Genomic DNA, 18,619 nt, shown 5'->3' with positions numbered 1-18,619 from the left:
CTTCACCTCCTTCATTTCCTTCTGCCTTTTGGATCGTTGGGGACACTGCTGTGTCATGGAAATTGTTTGATCACTCCTCCTCTTGGTCGGATATTCGTGGGAGGACCGGTTCATTATGGATCCCCGCGCAGCTCGCGAGCTGCTGGAGTACCTGCACACATGCTACCCGATCTTCCTGCTGTTCCTTTTGGCGGTGGCCTTTGTGCTCAACACCATGGTCACAGCCAGAAGGGCCAGCAACAATGACTGCCCTCGCATGGGCCCGGGGGGACGACCGCTTCCGAAGCGCGGCCGCAGCGAGGCCACCACTCGGAAGCCCAAGGAGTTCTCTCCCACCGTCAAGCGCTTTTTCAACTGGTTTTCGGTGGCCGTGCTCATGACCTTCCTGACTGATGCAACGATCTACATCCTCCATGTGGTGATGGCCCGGTCGGAGCATTGGTGGCGAGGACAGTCTACAGTGGTACGTACTCTGTCTCGGTCTTGGATCGCGGGGGAGATGCTGAGCCAAATGGCGTGGAATTGTCCGGCAGAAAGCTAACCAGCGGGGTTTTAGATCTACATTGTCGGCTCCTTTTTCTTCTATGCTGTCTTACTGATGACCCTGCTCGATACCACCCCATCCCCGACAGCCGCTCAATTCGTTTGTTGGATTGCCGCCATTCCCATCGAGCTCGTTATTCTTAGTACCTCTCTCTCGCTCTACACCTCCCCTCACCATGAGCCGGTCGTCGGAGATCCCGAAGGTGGCAAGCTCCGCCGAACCATCACGCCCTGGGAATTCATAGAGGTGGCCTCGAACAGCTTCCGCGTCCTGCTTCTGCTGGCTCTGGTGGTCCTGTACGCCAGCAAGTCGATCACCTGGAAGAGCCATGTGAAGAAGGCTGAGCACCGCGCCAACGGCGGTATCAACGAGGCCACTGGTCTGCTGGATGCGGCAGCTGCAGAGAACGGAAATGGAAACCCCAATGGCCATACCTATGGCTCCACCCACGGTGCTTCGCACGCCGAAGCTGCTAAGCCTCAAGAAGATCCGTGGGTTCGTCCGACGACCATGCCTGCCACAAGCTGGTGGGAGTATCTCAGCGGCTACTCGCTCTTTTTCCCATACCTGTGGCCATCCAAATCCCGCCGCCTGCAAATCATCGTGGTGCTGTGCTTCATTCTGCTCGTTCTCCAACGAGTTGTGAACGTGCTGGTACCCAGCAAGGTGGGAGATATCATCACTATTTTGGCCAACGAGGAAGGAAAGGCCTTCCGTGTCCCGTGGTTGGAAATCCTCATGTATGTAGTCCTCCGGTGGCTCCAGGGTGGCCAGGGCCTACTGAGCTCCATGCGCTCTAGCCTGTGGATTCCTGTCAGCCAATATTCTTACATGGAGCTTTCCACCGCTGCCTTTGAGCACGTGCACGGACTCAGCTTGGATTTCCATCTCGGGAAGAAGACAGGTGAAGTGCTGTCTGCATTGAGCAAGGGTAGCTCTATCAATACGTTCCTGGAACAGGTCACCTTCCAGGTCGTACCTATGCTGATCGATTTGGTTATCGCGTTCGGATATTTCCTGGTTGCCTTCGATGCGTACTACGCCCTTGTTGTGGGCATTTCGACCTTTGGATATCTCTATGTGACTATTCGTATGGCCCAATGGCGAGCGGAGATCAGAAGACAGATGGTCAATGCCTCGCGACAGGAAGATGCCGTCAAGTAAGTCGCCAAGTTGTATATTAGTGCTGAAGGGCATGAGCATTGTGACTAACAGCGTGTTCTTAGGAATGACTCGATGGTCTCGTACGAGACCGTGAAGTATTTCAACGCGGAACAATACGAGTTCCAACGCTACCGTGACGCCGTGGGCGAGTACCAAAAGGCTGAATATCACGTTCTCTTTTCCCTGACGCTTCTCAACACCTGTCAGAATACCGTGTTTATGATCGGCCTGTTACTCACGTGTTTCATCGCCGCATACCAAGTCTCCACTGGCCAGCGCCCCGTCGGTCAGTTTGTTACTTTGTTGACTTACATGGCCCAACTCCAGGGCCCGTTGAACTTCTTCGGTACCTTTTACCGGTCTATTCAGTCAGCATTGATCAACGCCGAGCGCATGCTAGAACTGTTCCGAGAGCAGCCTACGGTGGTCGATAGCCCCTATGCTACTCCCCTGGCTATGTGCAAGGGCGATATCAGATTCCAGGATGTTGAGTTCTCATACGATTCACGGAAGCCAGCATTGAACGGGCTCACGTTCCGCTGCGAGCCGGGCACTACCACTGCTTTGGTTGGCGAGTCTGGTGGCGGCAAATCAACCGTCTTTCGTCTGCTATTCAGATTTTACAATTCTGAGAAGGGCTGCCTCTCTGTTGATGGCCATGATGTCCAAGATATCACAATTGATTCTCTTCGAAGGCACATCGGTGTGGTGCCTCAGGATACGGTGCTCTTCAATGAGACCTTGATGTACAACCTGAAGTATGCCAATCAGGACGCCACCGATGAAGACGTCTTCGAGGCCTGCCGCGCGGCCAGTATCCATGACAAGATCATGAACTTCCCTGACGGTTACAACACAAAGGTTGGCGAGCGCGGCCTACGACTGAGCGGTGGCGAGAAGCAACGAGTCGCAATCGCCCGCACTATCCTGAAAAATCCTCGGGTTATCCTTCTGGACGAAGCTACCGCCGCTCTGGACACTGACACCGAAGAACACATTCAGCGCGCCCTTTCGACCCTCTCTCACGGCCGTACTATGCTCGTGATCGCACATCGTCTCAGCACCATCACCACTGCCGATCGTATCCTGGTCCTGGCTGATGGTCAGGTGGCTGAGAGCGGTACTCACGAGGAATTGCTAGCTGCGAAGGGCCGCTACGCCAGCATGTGGCGCAAGCAGATCCGAGCCCAGAAGGCCGCAGCTGAAGCTCAAGTTCTTCAAGATCGTGCCGAGCGCATCCGCAATGCCACCAACAGCGATGACAGCTCCAGTCAATCCGACGAGGATCGCAATGGCACCCGTCGCCCAGCCCACTAAATCCGTTCTAACCGCGGACGCCCTGTACAGGCAACTCAAATCCCGCCCCCAGCACTCTCCTCACAGGTTTTACCTTTTGATGTGTGCATATGCTATCTCGAAACATTTCAGAACCCGACGCCAGAAGCAAGTGGGCAGTAATGTGACCGGAGAACAGCAAGGGTCGCAGGAGATGTGGATTTTGTGTTTGCGTTCTTTCCTAATCTTCGCCCTCTTTCTTTTCGGGTCTTCCTCTACTTTTTCCTTTCCTCCTTACTGGTGCAGGGTCTTTACTCTTTTTCTGTATCTTTTTTTGTCGCATTCATCCCATCGCGTTTATTGGAGTTTGGGGCTTTCACGACGCGCATGAGTGAAGTCATTCTGCCTTGTCCTTGTTTCATATCAAACCCGAGGTGCAATTGGTCACGGTTGGGTTTCCTGGAAATAAAAACTAGATTAATCACTCGGGCCGCCGAAACGGATCTATTAATACAAAGGACTTTTCAATTGAGGAGTGTGTTCTCAACATTTAGAAGAGTGCCGCCCATGTTGGTGCGTGTACTTCCCACGAACCAGTCAAACCTGATCAGTTGGCGACACGACCTGAGAACAATATGTTTGCATTTTGGTCAATTCATCGTAAACACACTCCCATTTTCCAAAGCTCCACGAGGGGATGGACTGTATGCGTTCATGTCGGGCGGTAATCGTACTTCAGGGGAAGACGAGGAGGACATACTGGGATGCCAAGACCGCGGCAAGCTTGTCGACATCTTAACCCGAATCCTTCATCCATCGCCTACTTCATCGCCAACTCACGAGTCTTCCTGTTAGAGTTCTCTTTTTCAATTTACAATGCAAACGCCATCCCCTCGGCTCCTCCGCGCTCTGCGCACTTCGCTTTTGAGCTCACCGGACCCTCGCCCTCTACGCAGCGCCACCCGCTTCCCTCGCGCCCTGACATCCCTCGACATCCCATCTACACAACGCAGCTACAGCTCCCCAATCCGCCCAACTCGCATGATTCCCCGCTCGCACGCGCACAAGCCCGCCAGTCACGACCGCGGCCCCGAGTCTAAGGAAGATACCCAGACGGACTTCGCCGCGCTGAACGTCCTCGGCAACACCCCCATCCCCAGCACTGCCATCGACGCCTGCCTCGACTCCGGCTTCCACCTGAATAGCGGCGTGAAAATCACCGGTGGCGATGCGCTGCTGCTCGTGGGTGGAGAAGCGTTCTCGTGGCGGCCATGGAAGACCTTCGAGGGCGCGGAGAATGACCGTGCGGCCAAGGCGTCTATGATCAACGCCAAGGGCCAGTTCGAGCTGGACGAGCAGGCGTGGGGATTGCTGAGCGTGGTGTGGCCGCGTCCCGGTACGTAATACCTTTCTCTTTCCCTCTCTCGTTTACCTTTTACGCTCCGGCGGTCATGAGCCTCGTGGAATGGGGATCTTGTCATCTGACCACGCCATTGTGCTACCACTCGAACTATTACTGTTTCGGGCAAAACCCGGCTGGCTCAGCTTGCTGATGGATTGATATCGTAGATATGCTCATTCTCGGCCTGGGTAGCGGCATGCATCCCCTCTCGCCGGAGACGAAACGTCACATCAACTCGCTAGGCATCCGTGTAGATATTCAGGATACCCGGAATGCGGCGGCGCAGTTCAACCTGCTTGCGACGGAGCGCGGAGTCTCCGAGATCGCGGCGGCGCTGATCCCCATCGGGTGGAAGGGACGGTCATGAGATCAAGCAGCAGGGTTTCTAGCGGAGGAGTTGGTACCATGCGAAAAGGCGGCAAATTGATTCCCCTATTGTGTACATTATTCTTTTGATTCCAAATCGCGATAACTGCCTATACCGCATTTGTAAAATCTAAGGGTGTTGGTGGTCATGTGAACGCGCTATCTTATCTTACCTCAGCCCAGCCCCCCCCCCCCCCGGCCCCTTCTGTTCTGACTCCACCAACCACTCGGGGAAGCTCAGGTACCTGAGCTCGACTCGACTCAATAAATTACCAGCCATGGCGGGAGATGAGCCCCTTCTGGCCCCGCGCCTTTCCTCCGACCACTCCTCGGTCAGAAATGCCGAAGAGGAAGATGCACTCTTGACCGGCGAGCGGACGGGTCGCCGTCACGAACTCCCACGACGGGGTTGGGGCTTTTGGGGACAGGTCGGGACGTTTGTTTGGGCAGTCATCGCAACCATCTTGGTGATCGTCCTCGCGGTGGTCTACCAGCATGAGACAGCGAAGAGTCACCGTACCACCAAGGACGCCTGGGGCCCTGATGGCAGACCGTCCGGCAAGCGCAACCTGATCTTCATGGTCTCTGATGGCATGGGGCCTACCAGTCTGTCGATGACCAGGAGTTTCCGACAATTGACAGAGGGCCTGCCCATCGATGATACTTTGGTATTGGACAGGCACCACATCGGCCAGTCCCGGACGCGATCTAGTAACAGCCTGGTGACGGACTCGGCGGCCGGTGCGACGGCATTCTCTTGTGCGCACAAGAGCTACAATGGAGCCATCTCCGTGCTCCCAGACCACTCCCCGTGTGGCACTGTGCTCGAGGCCGCTAAGCTGGCGGGCTATCATACCGGGCTGGTTGTCACGACCCGCATCACAGACGCAACTCCGGCATGCTTTGCTTCACATGCCAATCTGCGTCAGTACGAGGACAGCATCGCGGAGCAGGAGGCTGGTGAGCACCCGCTGGGCCGGGTTGTTGACCTGATTCTGGGCGGTGGGCGGTGCCATTTCCTACCAAACTCCACGGATGGCAGCTGCCGCGGCGATGACCGCGATATCGTCGACCTTGCTTCGAAGAATGGGTTCACCTACTTGCAGGACCGAGTTGCTTTTGATGCCCTAAATGGCGGCACTGAAGCCAAGCTGCCTTTGATGGGCCTCTTCGCGCAGACGGACATTCCTTATGAGATCGACCGCCGCTCACAGAACGACGTTTATCCTTCCCTGGAGGAGATGGCTCGCACGGCTTTGACGACTTTGAGCGAGGCGACTCGGGATAGCGAACAGGGCTTCTTTCTGATGATCGAGGGGTCTCGCATAGATCACGCCGGTCACGGAAACGACCCCGCTGCGCAGGTCCACGAAGTCATTGCCTACGACAAGGCTTTCGCTGCTGTCCTTGAATTCCTGGAGAAGGATGAGACACCCGGTGTGCTTGTTAGCACCTCCGATCACGAGACCGGTGGTTTGGCCGCCGCTCGACAGCTTCACAAGAGCTACCCCCAGTATCTCTGGCTGCCCCGTATTCTGGCCAATGCCGAACACTCCAGCGAGTACGTTGCCGCCAAGCTGAGCAAGCATCTCTCCGAGGCCGGCAAGAACGACGATGACTCGAAGAAGAAGGCCTATATCCGCCAGACGCTGCTGGAGAAGGACCTTGGTATCAGCGATGCCACCGATGAGGAGGTTAATGCCCTGCTCAACCCTGAACCCGAGGTGTCTCCCCAGTATGTCTTTGCAGACATGGTCAGCCGCCGCGCGCAGATCGGCTGGTCTACTCATGGACACTCCGGTAAGATTGACCCCCCGCCCCCCGGGTGGCACACCTCAGTACACATCCCTGCTAATACTATTTACGCAGCTGCTGACGTCAACATCTATGCATCCTCCTCCAAGGATGCCTGGCCCTTGGTCGGTAACAACGAGAACACTGATGTGGGCGCCTTCCTTGCCGATTACCTGGACCTCGACGTCGAAGCCGTCACCAAGCGCCTCCAGTCTGCCGCCTACTGGACTATGTCTGGCGAGGAGTCTACCACCCAAGAAAAGTACAACTGGATGGGGGATCCCCACGGCTCATCCGTGCGGACCGAGGGCCTGGATACGTACCACGGGGACTTCAAGAAGCGATCGCTTGACGACTGCGGATGTGGCGGAGTCCACTAGAGGACTGGACCTATTTCGCGCGCGATGTCTCCCATAGCATATCTTCAGAAGTCCCGATTTTCGGCTTTATCAGTTTGGCGTTTTAGCTGGGTGGGCGCTCATTATTTCTCTTTCACATCCACGCCGGATTTCTTTCATATACACTGGGTTGATTCTGTCAGGGTTTGTGGCATTGTGTACTCTATACAAACAATCTATGCGAAAGCAAACTCCTTCATGCCCTGAGACTCCGAACCCGCTGGGATATCACCGAAACAAGCCCACACTCTTAACGCCCGGTCCTCCAAATACCTTCAACCACGCTTTCTCTGGCTCTCGTCCTGTTTCCGATGCAAGGAATGAGCCTCGCACGAAGGGCAAGGCTCTGACACATTGTACCTCCAGTGCACTACATTCCCCTTACTAGGCTGTGTCTCATCTGGCTTGTCGTCTCGGAAGACGGCAATAGGCTCACAGCCTGGTATGTTCGGGTCGAAAGGCAGCAGGTATTTCCCTCGCTGCTCGGGATCGTTGATGCGCTGCAGCTGAGCGAAGAGTCGGCGGCAGAAGCGGTGCAGTTGGAATCGGACGTGGCCGCAATCACAGTAGTAAATGCCCCAGTAAAGACACATCGTGCTGCAGAGTTTTGGGACTGGAGGCCATCGTCAGCTCCAATTCATTTGTTCTACACATTCTACACCTCCATGCTAGGCAGTGGGAGCTGGGGGAGGATGGAGAGGGGTGGGTCATGAGTCTTGCCCTTTGAATGAATGATTTCTGTGAGCGTGGGCGATGTTGACGAGGTGCGTGTCTGGATTCCAAGCTGGGGGTTTGAAGGTGGCTTGGGTTCGTGATATGCTCGAGCGAGAGTGCGTGGTATTCTTAGGATTCAACTTAATACTCATAACCTGGGAAATTCCACAAACAAGAACCCTATCACTATACGTTCATTGATGTAACCTTTTATTCAAAGGCTAAAACTTCTTTCGCCTTTCAAGACTCTTGCTGCCTCCGGGAATAAAACATTATGCGCGGGCAGTCTAATTCAACATAACCCATGAGGATGATGATGATACTACTCTATTAACCTGACGCAGGCTAACGAGTGGCGTATGCCTATGCAGGACCTTCCGCTGTCGGAAGCAAGAGCAATCCAAACGCCAAACCTCGCGCATGAAATAGTAGATACATAAGAAAACCACGTTTCGCTATACTGCAGTAGAGTAAATCACCCAAACCCCCGCAGAAAACAGAAATCAAACGCCCTTGTATCCCGCGGATCTCTATAATTTCAACTGCCTTCCTTACTCCTGTATCTCCATCTCCTACCATCCCCACTCTGGCAGTCCAAATTCTCCTGCTGCGGTCAATTGACCATAGTTTGGTGTCTATTTCTGATGTTTACCACCAGACCTCAACGTGTATGAATGTGGTCTTCCGCAACCTCTCGATAGGCCGTGGGTTTGGCGTTCCTCACACCCCATCGTCTTGACTCTTACGCCGTTACCAGTTCGTTCGTCTAGCTGATCGTTTTCTTCGCCGTGTAGGTGACTCCGGTTCAATTTTGACATGCCGGACCTGCCGCAGGCTTGTTTGTATGCATTCGGCCCCGCGGGTGGCCTTTCACCCCACGCCTCATGTCTCCTTTCACCCGCTAGCCTATCCAAGCAAACCCCAGGCCGTACATTATGACATAGAAGCCATAATCCCAGCTCCAACAAAGGACCTGCCCACATCACTCCCACAGCAAAGGTATCACGCACACAGTAAATGCAGTAAACGAATCCCGACATACCACGCCAGTGGCGCGATCTAGAACACGCCCTATCCAAAGCACGCACCATTCCCCACACGGCCTCCCCATCACCACATTTTAGCAGCCCCCTCCGCAGCCCCAGTTTCCACGTGGAACCCGAAAACACTGCGTGAAACAGCAACAGTGGAGCCACGGGGTTCCTGCAGGGGCCCGGATTCAACGCCCAACCAGACGCGGCCCGTCCAGTGCGGAACCCACCACTGACCATGAAAACCCCTGCATGAATACGAGAGCTTGAGTGGACGTCTTGTCAAGAGGGGGAGAGGGAGGGGAAGGGTTTACGGCGTGTAGAGGCGCAGACCTACGGCCAAGCGGAAATGGGAGTGTTGACTCTAATAGATACGAGGTGTAACGGGGAGCTGGAAATGAAGCGTGTACCGGAGAGATCGAGTATAATTGAGGCAGGACCACCCATTATCACAGATCCGGAATAGGAGCCGGACCAAGACCTATAGCAGTGCTAGGTATTTCCAAACATGTGCAGGAAATGCGGTGCTGCATTGCAGTCGCAGAACGGGGCATACATAACAGGACATCAAGCAGGACCGAGAAGGAAAGAAAGGAGAAAAGAAAAGGAAAAAAAGGGTCTAACAGTGCAACCATCCAGGTGGTATCGGAAGAGGGAAACGCCGGGTAGGACGTAGCAGCAGGGGAAGCAGGATATTTCAGACATGGGCAGGGCGTAAAAAAATTCAACTGATCCAAAAGGACACCAAAACCAGGCGATAGTACAAGAGAAGCAAAGATGTTTTCTCATTGGGTGGATCAAAATTTTCAGTCAGAGACAGTCGAGAAGCAGAACCCGCTTCCGATATCGAAATCTTACTCGTGAGATGAGCAGACGAGAAAGAACAGAAAAGAAAAGAAAAGGAAGTATGGAAACCAAAATGTTGATGCTCTAAGGAGAGTGAGGGTAGATATCAGACAAAAAAATCCCAAATTCACGCTATATTTACTGCGTCACTAGAACGACCACGGCCACGAGAACCGCGAACAGCGAGCCCCGCAGGACACGCTCACCCTGTGCGGGCGCGCTGTTGCCCTTGCTGCTAGTGTCGGTGCCCTGGCTGAAGCCCGTGCTGGTGGCCGAGGAGGAGGTGCTGCTGTCAGTCGAGCTGCCCGAGGTAGAGCCGGTGCTGTTGCCGGCCATGCCACCCGAGCCGCCGTTGCTGGTGGGCACGCTGTCGCTGCCGGTGGAGGTGGCGCTGCTGCTGTTGGCGCCGAGCGTCATGTCAAGGCCGGTGGCGCCGAGGGAGCCGAGGACGGTGGAGTTATCGGTAACGGCGATATTGTTGACCATTGCGGCCGCGTCGGTGTACACGTAGGACGTGTTGCCGGACTGCACGGTGCCGTCAGGAATAGAGTAGCACTCGACGTCGACCTGGCCGATCGTGGCGTAGTAGTAGCCCTTCTGCTGGATGTCCTCACTGTCCCAGTCGATCACACCGCCGGCCCAGTCGATGGTGCCCTGGGCGTTGCTGGCCAAGCCGGCGGGCCAGATCGACATCTGCAGGCGGGCGGGAGTCTGGGGGTACTGGAAGCGGTTGGCCGTCGAGTTCCAGGTGTCGGACTTCAGCAGGGTGCGCTTGACCTCGCCGTCCACGATCCACTGGGTCTGGTCGGGCTGCCAGTCGATCTCGTAGGTGTGCCAGTCGTCGAAGGTATCCTTGTCCGCGACGGAGGCGTTGCCGCTGTTGTGCCAGTCCAGGACGCCCTGCCAGTAGTAGTTGGTCTGCACGGCCGTCAAGTCGGCGCCGACCCACTCATAGTCGATCTCATCCTTGACATCGGAGAGCAGAATGAAGGCCGTGACGACACCCTGGCCGCGGGAGGACTTGATCTTGCCGGAGATCTTGCCGTACCAGATGTAGTGGTTGTTGGCGAACAGGGTGCCCACGCTGTTCTTGGGCATGGTCATGAGCAGGTTGCCATCCTCGGTCTTGGGGTAGCCGCTGTAGGTCCAGTCGGCGTCGCTGGCGTTGCCCAGGTACTTGGTGTTCAGGATGGAGTTGTCCAGGTTGTCCCAAGTGTAGCTCTTGTTCTCGCAGACGGGCATGGGGGCACAGGAGTCAATGGAGAAGGAGGATTGGATGTCGCAACCACCGAGGCAGTATGCGCCAGTGCCGCACTCGCCATACTCTGTTGCGCAAAGCCAGGAAATTAGCCATTGCATCGGCCGCGGGTCGCGACCCGTGCAGAAGGGAAAGACTCACGAGAGCAGCAGGGCTTGTCTTCAGGACACTGGCTGCTGGTGCTGCAGGTCGTGGTGGTGGCTGCAAGCGCGGTGGCCGAGAGGGCCGAGAGGGCCAGGAGCGGAGTCACGAAACGGACCATTGTGTGAGATTATATACGGGGGTGGATATGTGCGAAATGAGAATTTACAAGAAAAAGGATGAGAAAACCACAGACAAACGAGCGAACTGTGGGAATTAGAAAAAGAATAAGAGTCGAACGAAGGGCAGCAAGTGAGCTCGATTTCACTGCTTGAGGGCGTTGAAGGAAAGAGACGGGGGGAGGGGGGGTGCCTGGAGTATTTCACGGGCCTTACGAGGAGCGCACGAACAATGACAGTCCCTTCAAAGTCCATCAATCGGGCGCTCGGCGTGTACCCAAGGGTCAATGGCTGGGTCAGAGAGTGTAATAAAGAACCGCTAGATGTAAACAACCAAGGAACAACGCCGATGCTAACCCCCTTGGGGCAGGTTTGGCACTGGCCTCACGTCTTATCGTCCATAGATTACATGGTGCTGTTTTTACAATACAAGGGACTTTTAGGGGACTCTGGGGTGGAGACGCATGCAATGCCCAGGAGAAAAAGGACAAAGGCCCTGGAGAGGCGAGTGGAGCGCCCCCGTTGTCTGTGCACCCGGTTACAGTCGGTACCGTACAGTAAGTCTGTTTGGTATTTTCGGTACCGAAGGGGGTTGGAAGACTGCGTCACAGTCCCATGGGAAAGTTTATGGTTGTCCGGGTTATTCTGATCTGATGCCTATTCTTGGATTTTGCCTCCAGGGAGGTATGGAGGATGATGGACAGCGTATGTACAGTAGCTCACTCACTCAAGTCAGGTGTCCGCAGTAAATGCACTTCAAATGAGACAGACTAGCGGACCCCCGTCTCAATGGGCAAGAAAGGGATAGGCAGACGACTCGTCATGAGATGCACGGTTTCATTTGCCAGCGATTCGGAGACTGGATTAGTTCATTTGCTGGGATTAACCGGCCACCTGAGACATTTCCCCCAGGCGTTTGTGTCCAGCAGCCTGTTCCGAACGAACGGTTTCTCTAGTACTGTACGGTGTACGGAGTACACAAAATCTACAGGAGACCCTGTACGATACATTGTACGGAGTATTGATGAACTCATGACTTCGAGGAAGACGGCTGGTGGACACATCGTGCACAGCAAGAACAAATGATCCAATCGTTGTTCCCCACACTCCTTGCACTGTCCAAGTATTATGGTTCCCTCTTGAACCAATTGAACCCACCAATCCACAGGGTTACTTCTCGTGCCACTCCGCCCGGACTGCTTTCCTCGGGCACGGAAAGCCGACCCCCTCGCCACCGTTCGGTCTAACTAGAGTGACTACGGAGTAGCTAACCCCCTCTGGATCAGGAGCGCACCACCGACCTAGCCAGGCTGCAATGCAAAAGGAAACCCTCCCCGTGGACACCACAGTCCCAAGCCCCCCACTAGTCTGGGCGCCAAACTCGCACACCCGCAAACTCAAGTGAACGAGGTTTAAAATAACCCGCAACTGCTGCAACTGCTCGGCACCAAGACGATCCCAAGACCCCAAGCCTACCCAGAATGGCAGCCAAGCGACAGACTGGCAGCAGGCAGACGTACCGGGCATTGATGGACAGGAGGTACACCCTCGGCATGGCAGTTAGATGCACATCAATGTGCTCAATCCGCAAGAACTTCCCAGCCCAAGAAACAGCAATGTCGCTCAGGAACGAGCAGCTGTCGATCCAGTACGAAGGGAACCTGGTCCCGCTTGACCGGGCCAGTTGGCTCCCGCTGATGGGCACTCACTCCGGAGCTAACGCGGAGCGCCGCTTGCTGATCGTCTGGGCACAAAGTCAGGGGCGGAAAGGAAAGCTCAGCAAAAACCTGTTGTAATCGTGGGCGATAGCCAGCCTTACTGATATGGTAAACAGTCGTAATTTTGGCCAGCAACCGCAGCTATGCTTCCAGAAGAAATGCTAGGAGATCAGAGATCATCTGTTGACTCTTCTAGGGGTGGCTGTTCAATGTCCAGCCAAGGAATGTGTCATCGTCATCCCCCAGATAGGCAAGGGGCAAAGCTTTCAAGCCTAATAGCTCGGTCGGCGTACGGAGTACCTACTGTACACCTACAGTATGTACACCCAGTCTGACCTTGGATTCCTGATGGAAAGTCAATGCTAGGAGAAAAGCAGGCGTGGCCTCACCACTGACTGTACTACTCCGCACCCCGGGTAATGTTTTGCTTACTCCGTACTTGTTCAGATCGCGCCAACCCCCAGCGTGGCGTCCGACGTGTGCATACGGAGTATATATCCCCTGGCTTGGTACCACGCGGGATTGTCGTACGAGGTCGTGGTTGCCGCTTCCAGGCTAGTGGCGTTCTGCCAACAACGAAATGAGCCCGCCACCAATCGCGACGAGTCAGGCGGGAAATTATTTCTACGCGAGACAGGGGACAGGGTGCCATTCGGTAACCTTTCACCGGAGATTAGTTCTTGAACGGTGCTCGGTTGAGGGTGCTAACATGAAATGTGGGTCAGGTGACCTTATACTGGGTTAAGTCTGCGACCGAAATATAGCCCTGGTACGCTAAGGCCATGATAGCGTCGCGAGTGTTTTATCTTGAGGCTCGGGCCACCGTCGACGAGGCTCCGGGTGGGCTCTTCATGTCGCGAAATCGGAGCCAATTGAAAGAATGAATGGCTGAGGGTGACTCGCTCCGACTATCGCTCATCGGGGCTCCTTATCTGCAGGCTGTAGCTCTTCCAGCCCGTGGATCCCCTGGTAGGGCCTCAGAACATTCATGTAGTCCGCGTGGCGCAGAATGAAATTGCTCGCCAAGGTCAGTGTCCGAACGCAATGAAGGCGAAGGTGGTCTTAAGTAGGTGTGAACTTACTCTTGTTCGTTATTTGCCTGTGCGTACATGTATTATATATCTTCCAATTCATACCTATCGGCATTATCTTGATCGTAATCATCCTTCCGAACAAGAACAGTTGAAGCTCTAATTAATATTTTAGATCCATGGGAATGTATTCACGGACCATCCGCCATGTGCCGTTGGTTGGATCGCGCTCGTTTCGCCAGAAACCCAAAAAGGGTCGATCACGACTGAGGTTCCACTTTGCCATGACTTCTTCTGTCATCTCTGGAGGAAGCCCCTTTTCTGGCTGGAAGACATCGAAATGTCCGATGCGTGCCTCTTCCGGGATAGCCTGTGCTGTTGGAGTAAATGTTTCGGGGTCCGAAGACCCAGGAGATGCGCGCGAGGGAGAATCGCTAGAGTACGGGGAATATTGATATCCGATGAGCGATTCTGTGGTCGAGAAATGCATTGGTTCTGGAGCTGCGCTCATTACCTCCCCATTCATCTCTTCGAGCAACATAATCCTCTCGCCAAAGGTGACAGCAGACATGCAACTGTGAAACCCCTGCACCCGAGGAGATCGAAGCATGAGAGCCAGTGCTTCGCGTCGAATTGTAGGATCCCGACATCTGAGGCAGGTGAACCACAGTGGGATGCCGGGGTTGATGTCAAATGTGAACGGTGGTTGTGTGCCGTCCGATCGCATTGATGCATCGAGAGTGATGCGAGACTGTTCCACTATCCTCTGAAAGTTCGGCAAAAATGTGTCGGTGATGGCCTCTGTTGATGAGACACAAACCTCGAGCATGATGAATAGTGCCTCGTAAACGGCAGAGAAAAGGGCACCGGTGCCGATGTCCTGTGGGGTTACAGCTTCTGTGGCATGCATTGATTCCATCAAGTTCACGAAAGCAGTATGCCAGTCCCTCAACCTGTCCGACAGTACTGTTTGTAGATCCATCAGCTCCGGGGGCACATGGGATACATCAGGGCGTAATAGATGCTCTTCACACGTATGCTGAAAGAACTGTATCTCTGCGGCGAGGCGAACGATTCCCTCCCGAGCGGATCTAAGGGAGACAAATAGCCGTATCGGTTTGTGTTCAGAGTCTCGTAGCAGGGCACTGATCTGCGCTCGAGAGAAGGTAAAGCCAATCAATCCTAAACGAATAAAGATTGGAACGATTGTATCTTCCAACAATGCCGCCTTAGCAGCCGTCACTAGCCCATCGGCTATTTGGGCGCGCAACGCGAGAATAAGATGCACGCCTTGGCAAAACAGTTGTATGGCTTCGTCGACTCCGCCTTGGAGGGCCTCAATGCAGATAAAAAGGACGCAGCTGATCAGCCCGACAAAGGTATCAATACTGCCCCGCTGAATTTGCTGACGAACAGCAGACACTGAGCGCGAGTACCAGCCTAGCGCGTCTCGGTGATTTTGTGTGAGACCAGGGTCTACAATTGGCTCGGGACTCTCAAATAGTGCACTGACGGAGATGATAGCGTCCCATACCGCAGGCTCACTCCGGCAAACCTGGGGGACGATGGTGCGCCAGAAGTCAACATCCAGTCCACCGCCAACAGACGATGCGGCGTGCTGAAAATAGTAGGCAAAAGCACGCCGCTCTCTCCACACCGTGTTCGGTGACAACGAAAGTGGATTGGTGAGCACGGGAAGTACAGAGGAGGTAGAAGAGAATTTGCTGGACTTGATGCGCTCATACTCGCATGTGCGACCTGTGCTGGTGCACCGCACACAGTGAGGCTTTTCCTCTCCACACTTGACTCTTCGGATTCTGAACGCAGTTAGGAGGATAGTCTTCGATAAGATGAAACCAGACACCTACTTGCAAGTTTTGCATCCTGATTTCGATCTTAAAAGCCCGATCGTAGCACCCGTCAAATGGGCTGATGGGCGGCCCGGCATATCGGCAGACTCCAGACTAGCGGGCTCTAGGACGCCGGTACGGCCATGGAGCCGCAGAACAAGATCAGTGGGAAGAGTAGAACTTTGGTGAGGACAGTTAAAGCTGCATATTTTGTGGAAGGGGAAGCAGAGGTAAGCTGGAACGACAGAGGAAGAGTCGTTTCGCACCAGTCAATTCTAGTTAAGGGCGAAACTAGCGACTACAACATTGGCGATTGTTCTCCAATTGGTGGAGATCCTCCTCACTTACCCACCTTGCACGTGATACCACGGTATAAACCCCCAGGAACGACAACTATACGAGACTACAAGACTACAAAAGGGACAAGGGACAAGGGACAAGAAGGGAGAATGGACGATTATTGATTCAAGTCTCGGAACCGAAAGCCGGCTTCTCACTCGGAGGATGTGGATCAGCGCTTGAAATGCCCATTGTCATCTTCGGTATTCCAGGCCCATATTGACCACTGAGGATTCGCTTTCATTTTGGAACACTGAGACCCAAGTATGAAATTAGCATCAGAAGTCGAATATTGAATAACAGAATGGGCCTTTTTATTCATTTTGGAAGTGTAGCTTGGTCCTGAAGATGGTTGGAGTTGTAGATATCCTCAATCAACCTTAGTTTGGTTGGTCAACATCTCATCATAGGCGAGACACGTGATAAGAGTAAGGTAGAAATCAAATGGGAGCGTAGATTAAAACGCAAGTCTTCGAGCAGGGCTCACACGATACACTAGATGATTCTTGCGAAAGCATTGATGTGTTTCATGCCTTGCTTTGTCGCACGCAGCAGCCCTCGTCGTAAGGCTTCAGAGGAAGTCTCGAATTCCCGGAGGCCTGAGTCATTATCCAAGGGATTCTTGTCACTTTCAGTGCTTGGTGAACTTTAGATAGACTTGTTCAGAAAGGGTCGAGCCCAAGAAAATGAGAGTGACGACTCGAGTGAGAGCGAGCTCTGTAGAAAAATAATTTTCGAGGTCTCTTTCTCCAGAGAAGAAGAAGGGGAAAACGCCACCCCAAGAGTGGACAAAGTCTTTGGATGTCCTCTACGGGGAACAAAGTCCAAGACTTCCCTTCGTTGCCTAAGTTTTGGCGCTCATTGGAAAGCATCCGACGCGCGGTATCTCACTTCCCTATGCTACTGCAATGCCTGCTCTACTGTTCTCGCTGCTCTCCATAACGTGTGTTATCATCACTAGCCCTGATTAACGCCTATAATGCGAGTTATACTCGTGAAATGTACGGAGTACGTACTGCCAACAGGGCTTATACATTCCATGTGAAAGGCGACGCTCCTAGATCTCAGCAGAGTCTTAGAAACCGGAATTAAACGACTGATCAGAAACCATGCTTTGAATAAAGAAAAGACCACGCCATCCCGATTTATATCATACATCTATACATGTGATTATTGCCGAGTAAACCACCTATCGATCCTTTGTGCAATCTGCACGCAGCGCTCGTCGACATACTTCGTGTACAAGTGTGCCACATACAGGTTGATTGCAGACATGATTACGTATCCCGCCAACCATGAAAATGCAAACGGCACTGTATACTGCCTGGAGTTCTCGGAATAAGGCTCTCTGGTGGCAATAAACCACAGGAAGTTTCTCACAGGGTCACGCACAAGATGGTAGACAGTTTGATGCACAAGGTAGAGCGAGAATGAGATCTTCCCCAGATACTGCATCGGCCATGAATTTAGCGGACGCTGGAGACGGGGTAATTGGCTGATGGCATAAACCACAAGAACGGAACCTGCCGTCTTCCAGCATCTGCTCACAACCCACCAGTCGTTCTCCCAGCGCGAAGATTCGACGAATTTGAGGAATCGGTAGTCAGGTGGTAATTCACCACCGTCACTAAGACAAACCAGGTAAATCCCGAAAATGAAGCAAGAATATTTCCAGATTGTCGAAAAATTGACGGACTTGAAATGTGACGTCCAATCTGTTAGGGAATGGAAGGGCAATTTTGGTTCCTCATCTGACGAACTTGCTCCTGACAATAACCGCATCTCAGCTAGGTATAGACCGGCCAAGAAGGCAAAGACTTCCCATAGCCCAAAATAGAACCAGTAGGTGGTTAGGCATGCCAGCGCAATGCGTCGGAGCTGCGGCCTCCAGAATGCTAGTCCCAAGACTGTGACATAGACGATACAAGATCCTCGGAATTCCACAGGCATCGTCCAGAGCTGGCTGCTCAAGCCAGAGTTCCCTTGAAGATTGATGATGTTCATGATGTCGATCATATAACGAAAGACGTAGGTGATGTGCAGCCATGGCGCAGTCCAAGGTTTCCTGCCCCTGACGATTTCATCACCAAAGTTCCATTGGTAGAGATTACAAAAGAACAGAAGCTGGGATATGACCGCGATGACAAAGACCGGCAGATAGATGCGGAAAATTCGTCGGCTGACGGCGGAAGAAAGACGACGTACAAAATTGCTGTCGTTGCTATTTCGAAGTCGTAGAAGGTTGATAGAGATCGCGTAGCCCGAGATCACCAGGAACATCGGGACCATCGCGTGGGCCGCGAAAAGGAGGCGAATAGGAGGTAGTTGGATGAGCCGCCGATTTTCCTCGGGCGGATCGGTCCAGAACGAGAGGAAGGCATGGTCTAAAACGCTACCCATGAAATAGTGATCCGTCGCGACGATGGCCGCTGCGATGCCCCGGAGGCCATCGAGCCAGGTGGTGCGGTCCATGGGTGCCGCAGGAGAGGGATGGCAGAAGAGAGATCAGATGATTCGAATTATTTTGACGAGTATAATGTACCAAAACCCGACGTTTATTATTGGGGGTCGACTAGCGCAGTCTTAGCAGGGCCCAGTTATTTTAGCGTAGGGCCCTTTTGGCGTACGC

The 18,619-nt window shown here is 53.7% G+C and overlaps 8 protein-coding genes across 8 annotated transcripts; 4 read left to right on the top strand and 4 right to left on the bottom strand.

The window, feature by feature from the left end:
• Positions 1-115: 115 nt before the first annotated feature.
• Positions 116-3,025, top strand: hmt1 (putative vacuolar ABC heavy metal transporter (Hmt1); the record flags this gene model as incomplete). The annotated part of the gene is made up of 3 exons (XM_056682917.1): positions 116-463; positions 557-1,704; positions 1,771-3,025. The coding sequence occupies 3 exons, from the start codon at positions 116-118 to the stop codon at positions 3,023-3,025; spliced, it is 2,751 nt and encodes a 916-aa protein (XP_056546523.1).
• Positions 3,026-3,859: 834 nt separating this feature from the next.
• Positions 3,860-4,752, top strand: N7482_000791 (Mth938-like domain-containing protein; the record flags this gene model as incomplete). The annotated part of the gene is made up of 2 exons (XM_056682916.1): positions 3,860-4,379; positions 4,553-4,752. The coding sequence occupies 2 exons, from the start codon at positions 3,860-3,862 to the stop codon at positions 4,750-4,752; spliced, it is 720 nt and encodes a 239-aa protein (XP_056546522.1).
• A 277-nt stretch (positions 4,753-5,029) lies between these two features.
• N7482_000790 (alkaline phosphatase) lies at positions 5,030-6,925 on the top strand (the record flags this gene model as incomplete). The annotated part of the gene is made up of 1 exon (XM_056682915.1): positions 5,030-6,925. One exon carries the CDS (start codon positions 5,030-5,032, stop codon positions 6,923-6,925), a length of 1,896 nt encoding a protein of 631 aa, XP_056546521.1.
• Positions 6,926-7,218: 293 nt separating this feature from the next.
• Positions 7,219-7,536, bottom strand: N7482_000789 (uncharacterized protein; the record flags this gene model as incomplete). Its single annotated transcript, XM_056682914.1, has 1 exon — positions 7,219-7,536. The coding sequence occupies one exon, from the start codon at positions 7,534-7,536 to the stop codon at positions 7,219-7,221; it is 318 nt and encodes a 105-aa protein (XP_056546520.1).
• Positions 7,537-9,672: 2,136 nt separating this feature from the next.
• utr2 (putative cell wall glucanase (Utr2)) lies at positions 9,673-11,054 on the bottom strand (the record flags this gene model as incomplete). Its single annotated transcript, XM_056682913.1, has 2 exons — positions 9,673-10,859; positions 10,934-11,054. 2 exons carry the CDS (start codon positions 11,052-11,054, stop codon positions 9,673-9,675), a joined length of 1,308 nt encoding a protein of 435 aa, XP_056546519.1.
• Positions 11,055-12,533: 1,479 nt separating this feature from the next.
• Positions 12,534-12,848, top strand: N7482_000787 (uncharacterized protein; the record flags this gene model as incomplete). Its single annotated transcript, XM_056682912.1, has 1 exon — positions 12,534-12,848. The coding sequence occupies one exon, from the start codon at positions 12,534-12,536 to the stop codon at positions 12,846-12,848; it is 315 nt and encodes a 104-aa protein (XP_056546518.1).
• A 1,116-nt stretch (positions 12,849-13,964) lies between these two features.
• Positions 13,965-15,749, bottom strand: N7482_000786 (uncharacterized protein; the record flags this gene model as incomplete). The annotated part of the gene is made up of 2 exons (XM_056682911.1): positions 13,965-15,618; positions 15,670-15,749. 2 exons carry the CDS (start codon positions 15,747-15,749, stop codon positions 13,965-13,967), a joined length of 1,734 nt encoding a protein of 577 aa, XP_056546517.1.
• Positions 15,750-17,160: 1,411 nt separating this feature from the next.
• On the bottom strand, positions 17,161-18,462 carry N7482_000785 (acyltransferase family protein; the record flags this gene model as incomplete). Its single annotated transcript, XM_056682910.1, has 1 exon — positions 17,161-18,462. The coding sequence occupies one exon, from the start codon at positions 18,460-18,462 to the stop codon at positions 17,161-17,163; it is 1,302 nt and encodes a 433-aa protein (XP_056546516.1).
• Positions 18,463-18,619: the final 157 nt, after the last annotated feature.

Source organism: Penicillium canariense, assembly GCF_028826845.1.
Source record: "Penicillium canariense strain IBT 26290 chromosome Unknown utg000001l_segment0_segment0, whole genome shotgun sequence".
NCBI lineage: Eukaryota > Fungi > Ascomycota > Eurotiomycetes > Eurotiales > Aspergillaceae > Penicillium > Penicillium canariense.
This window is presented reverse-complemented; position numbering and strand designations above follow the sequence as displayed.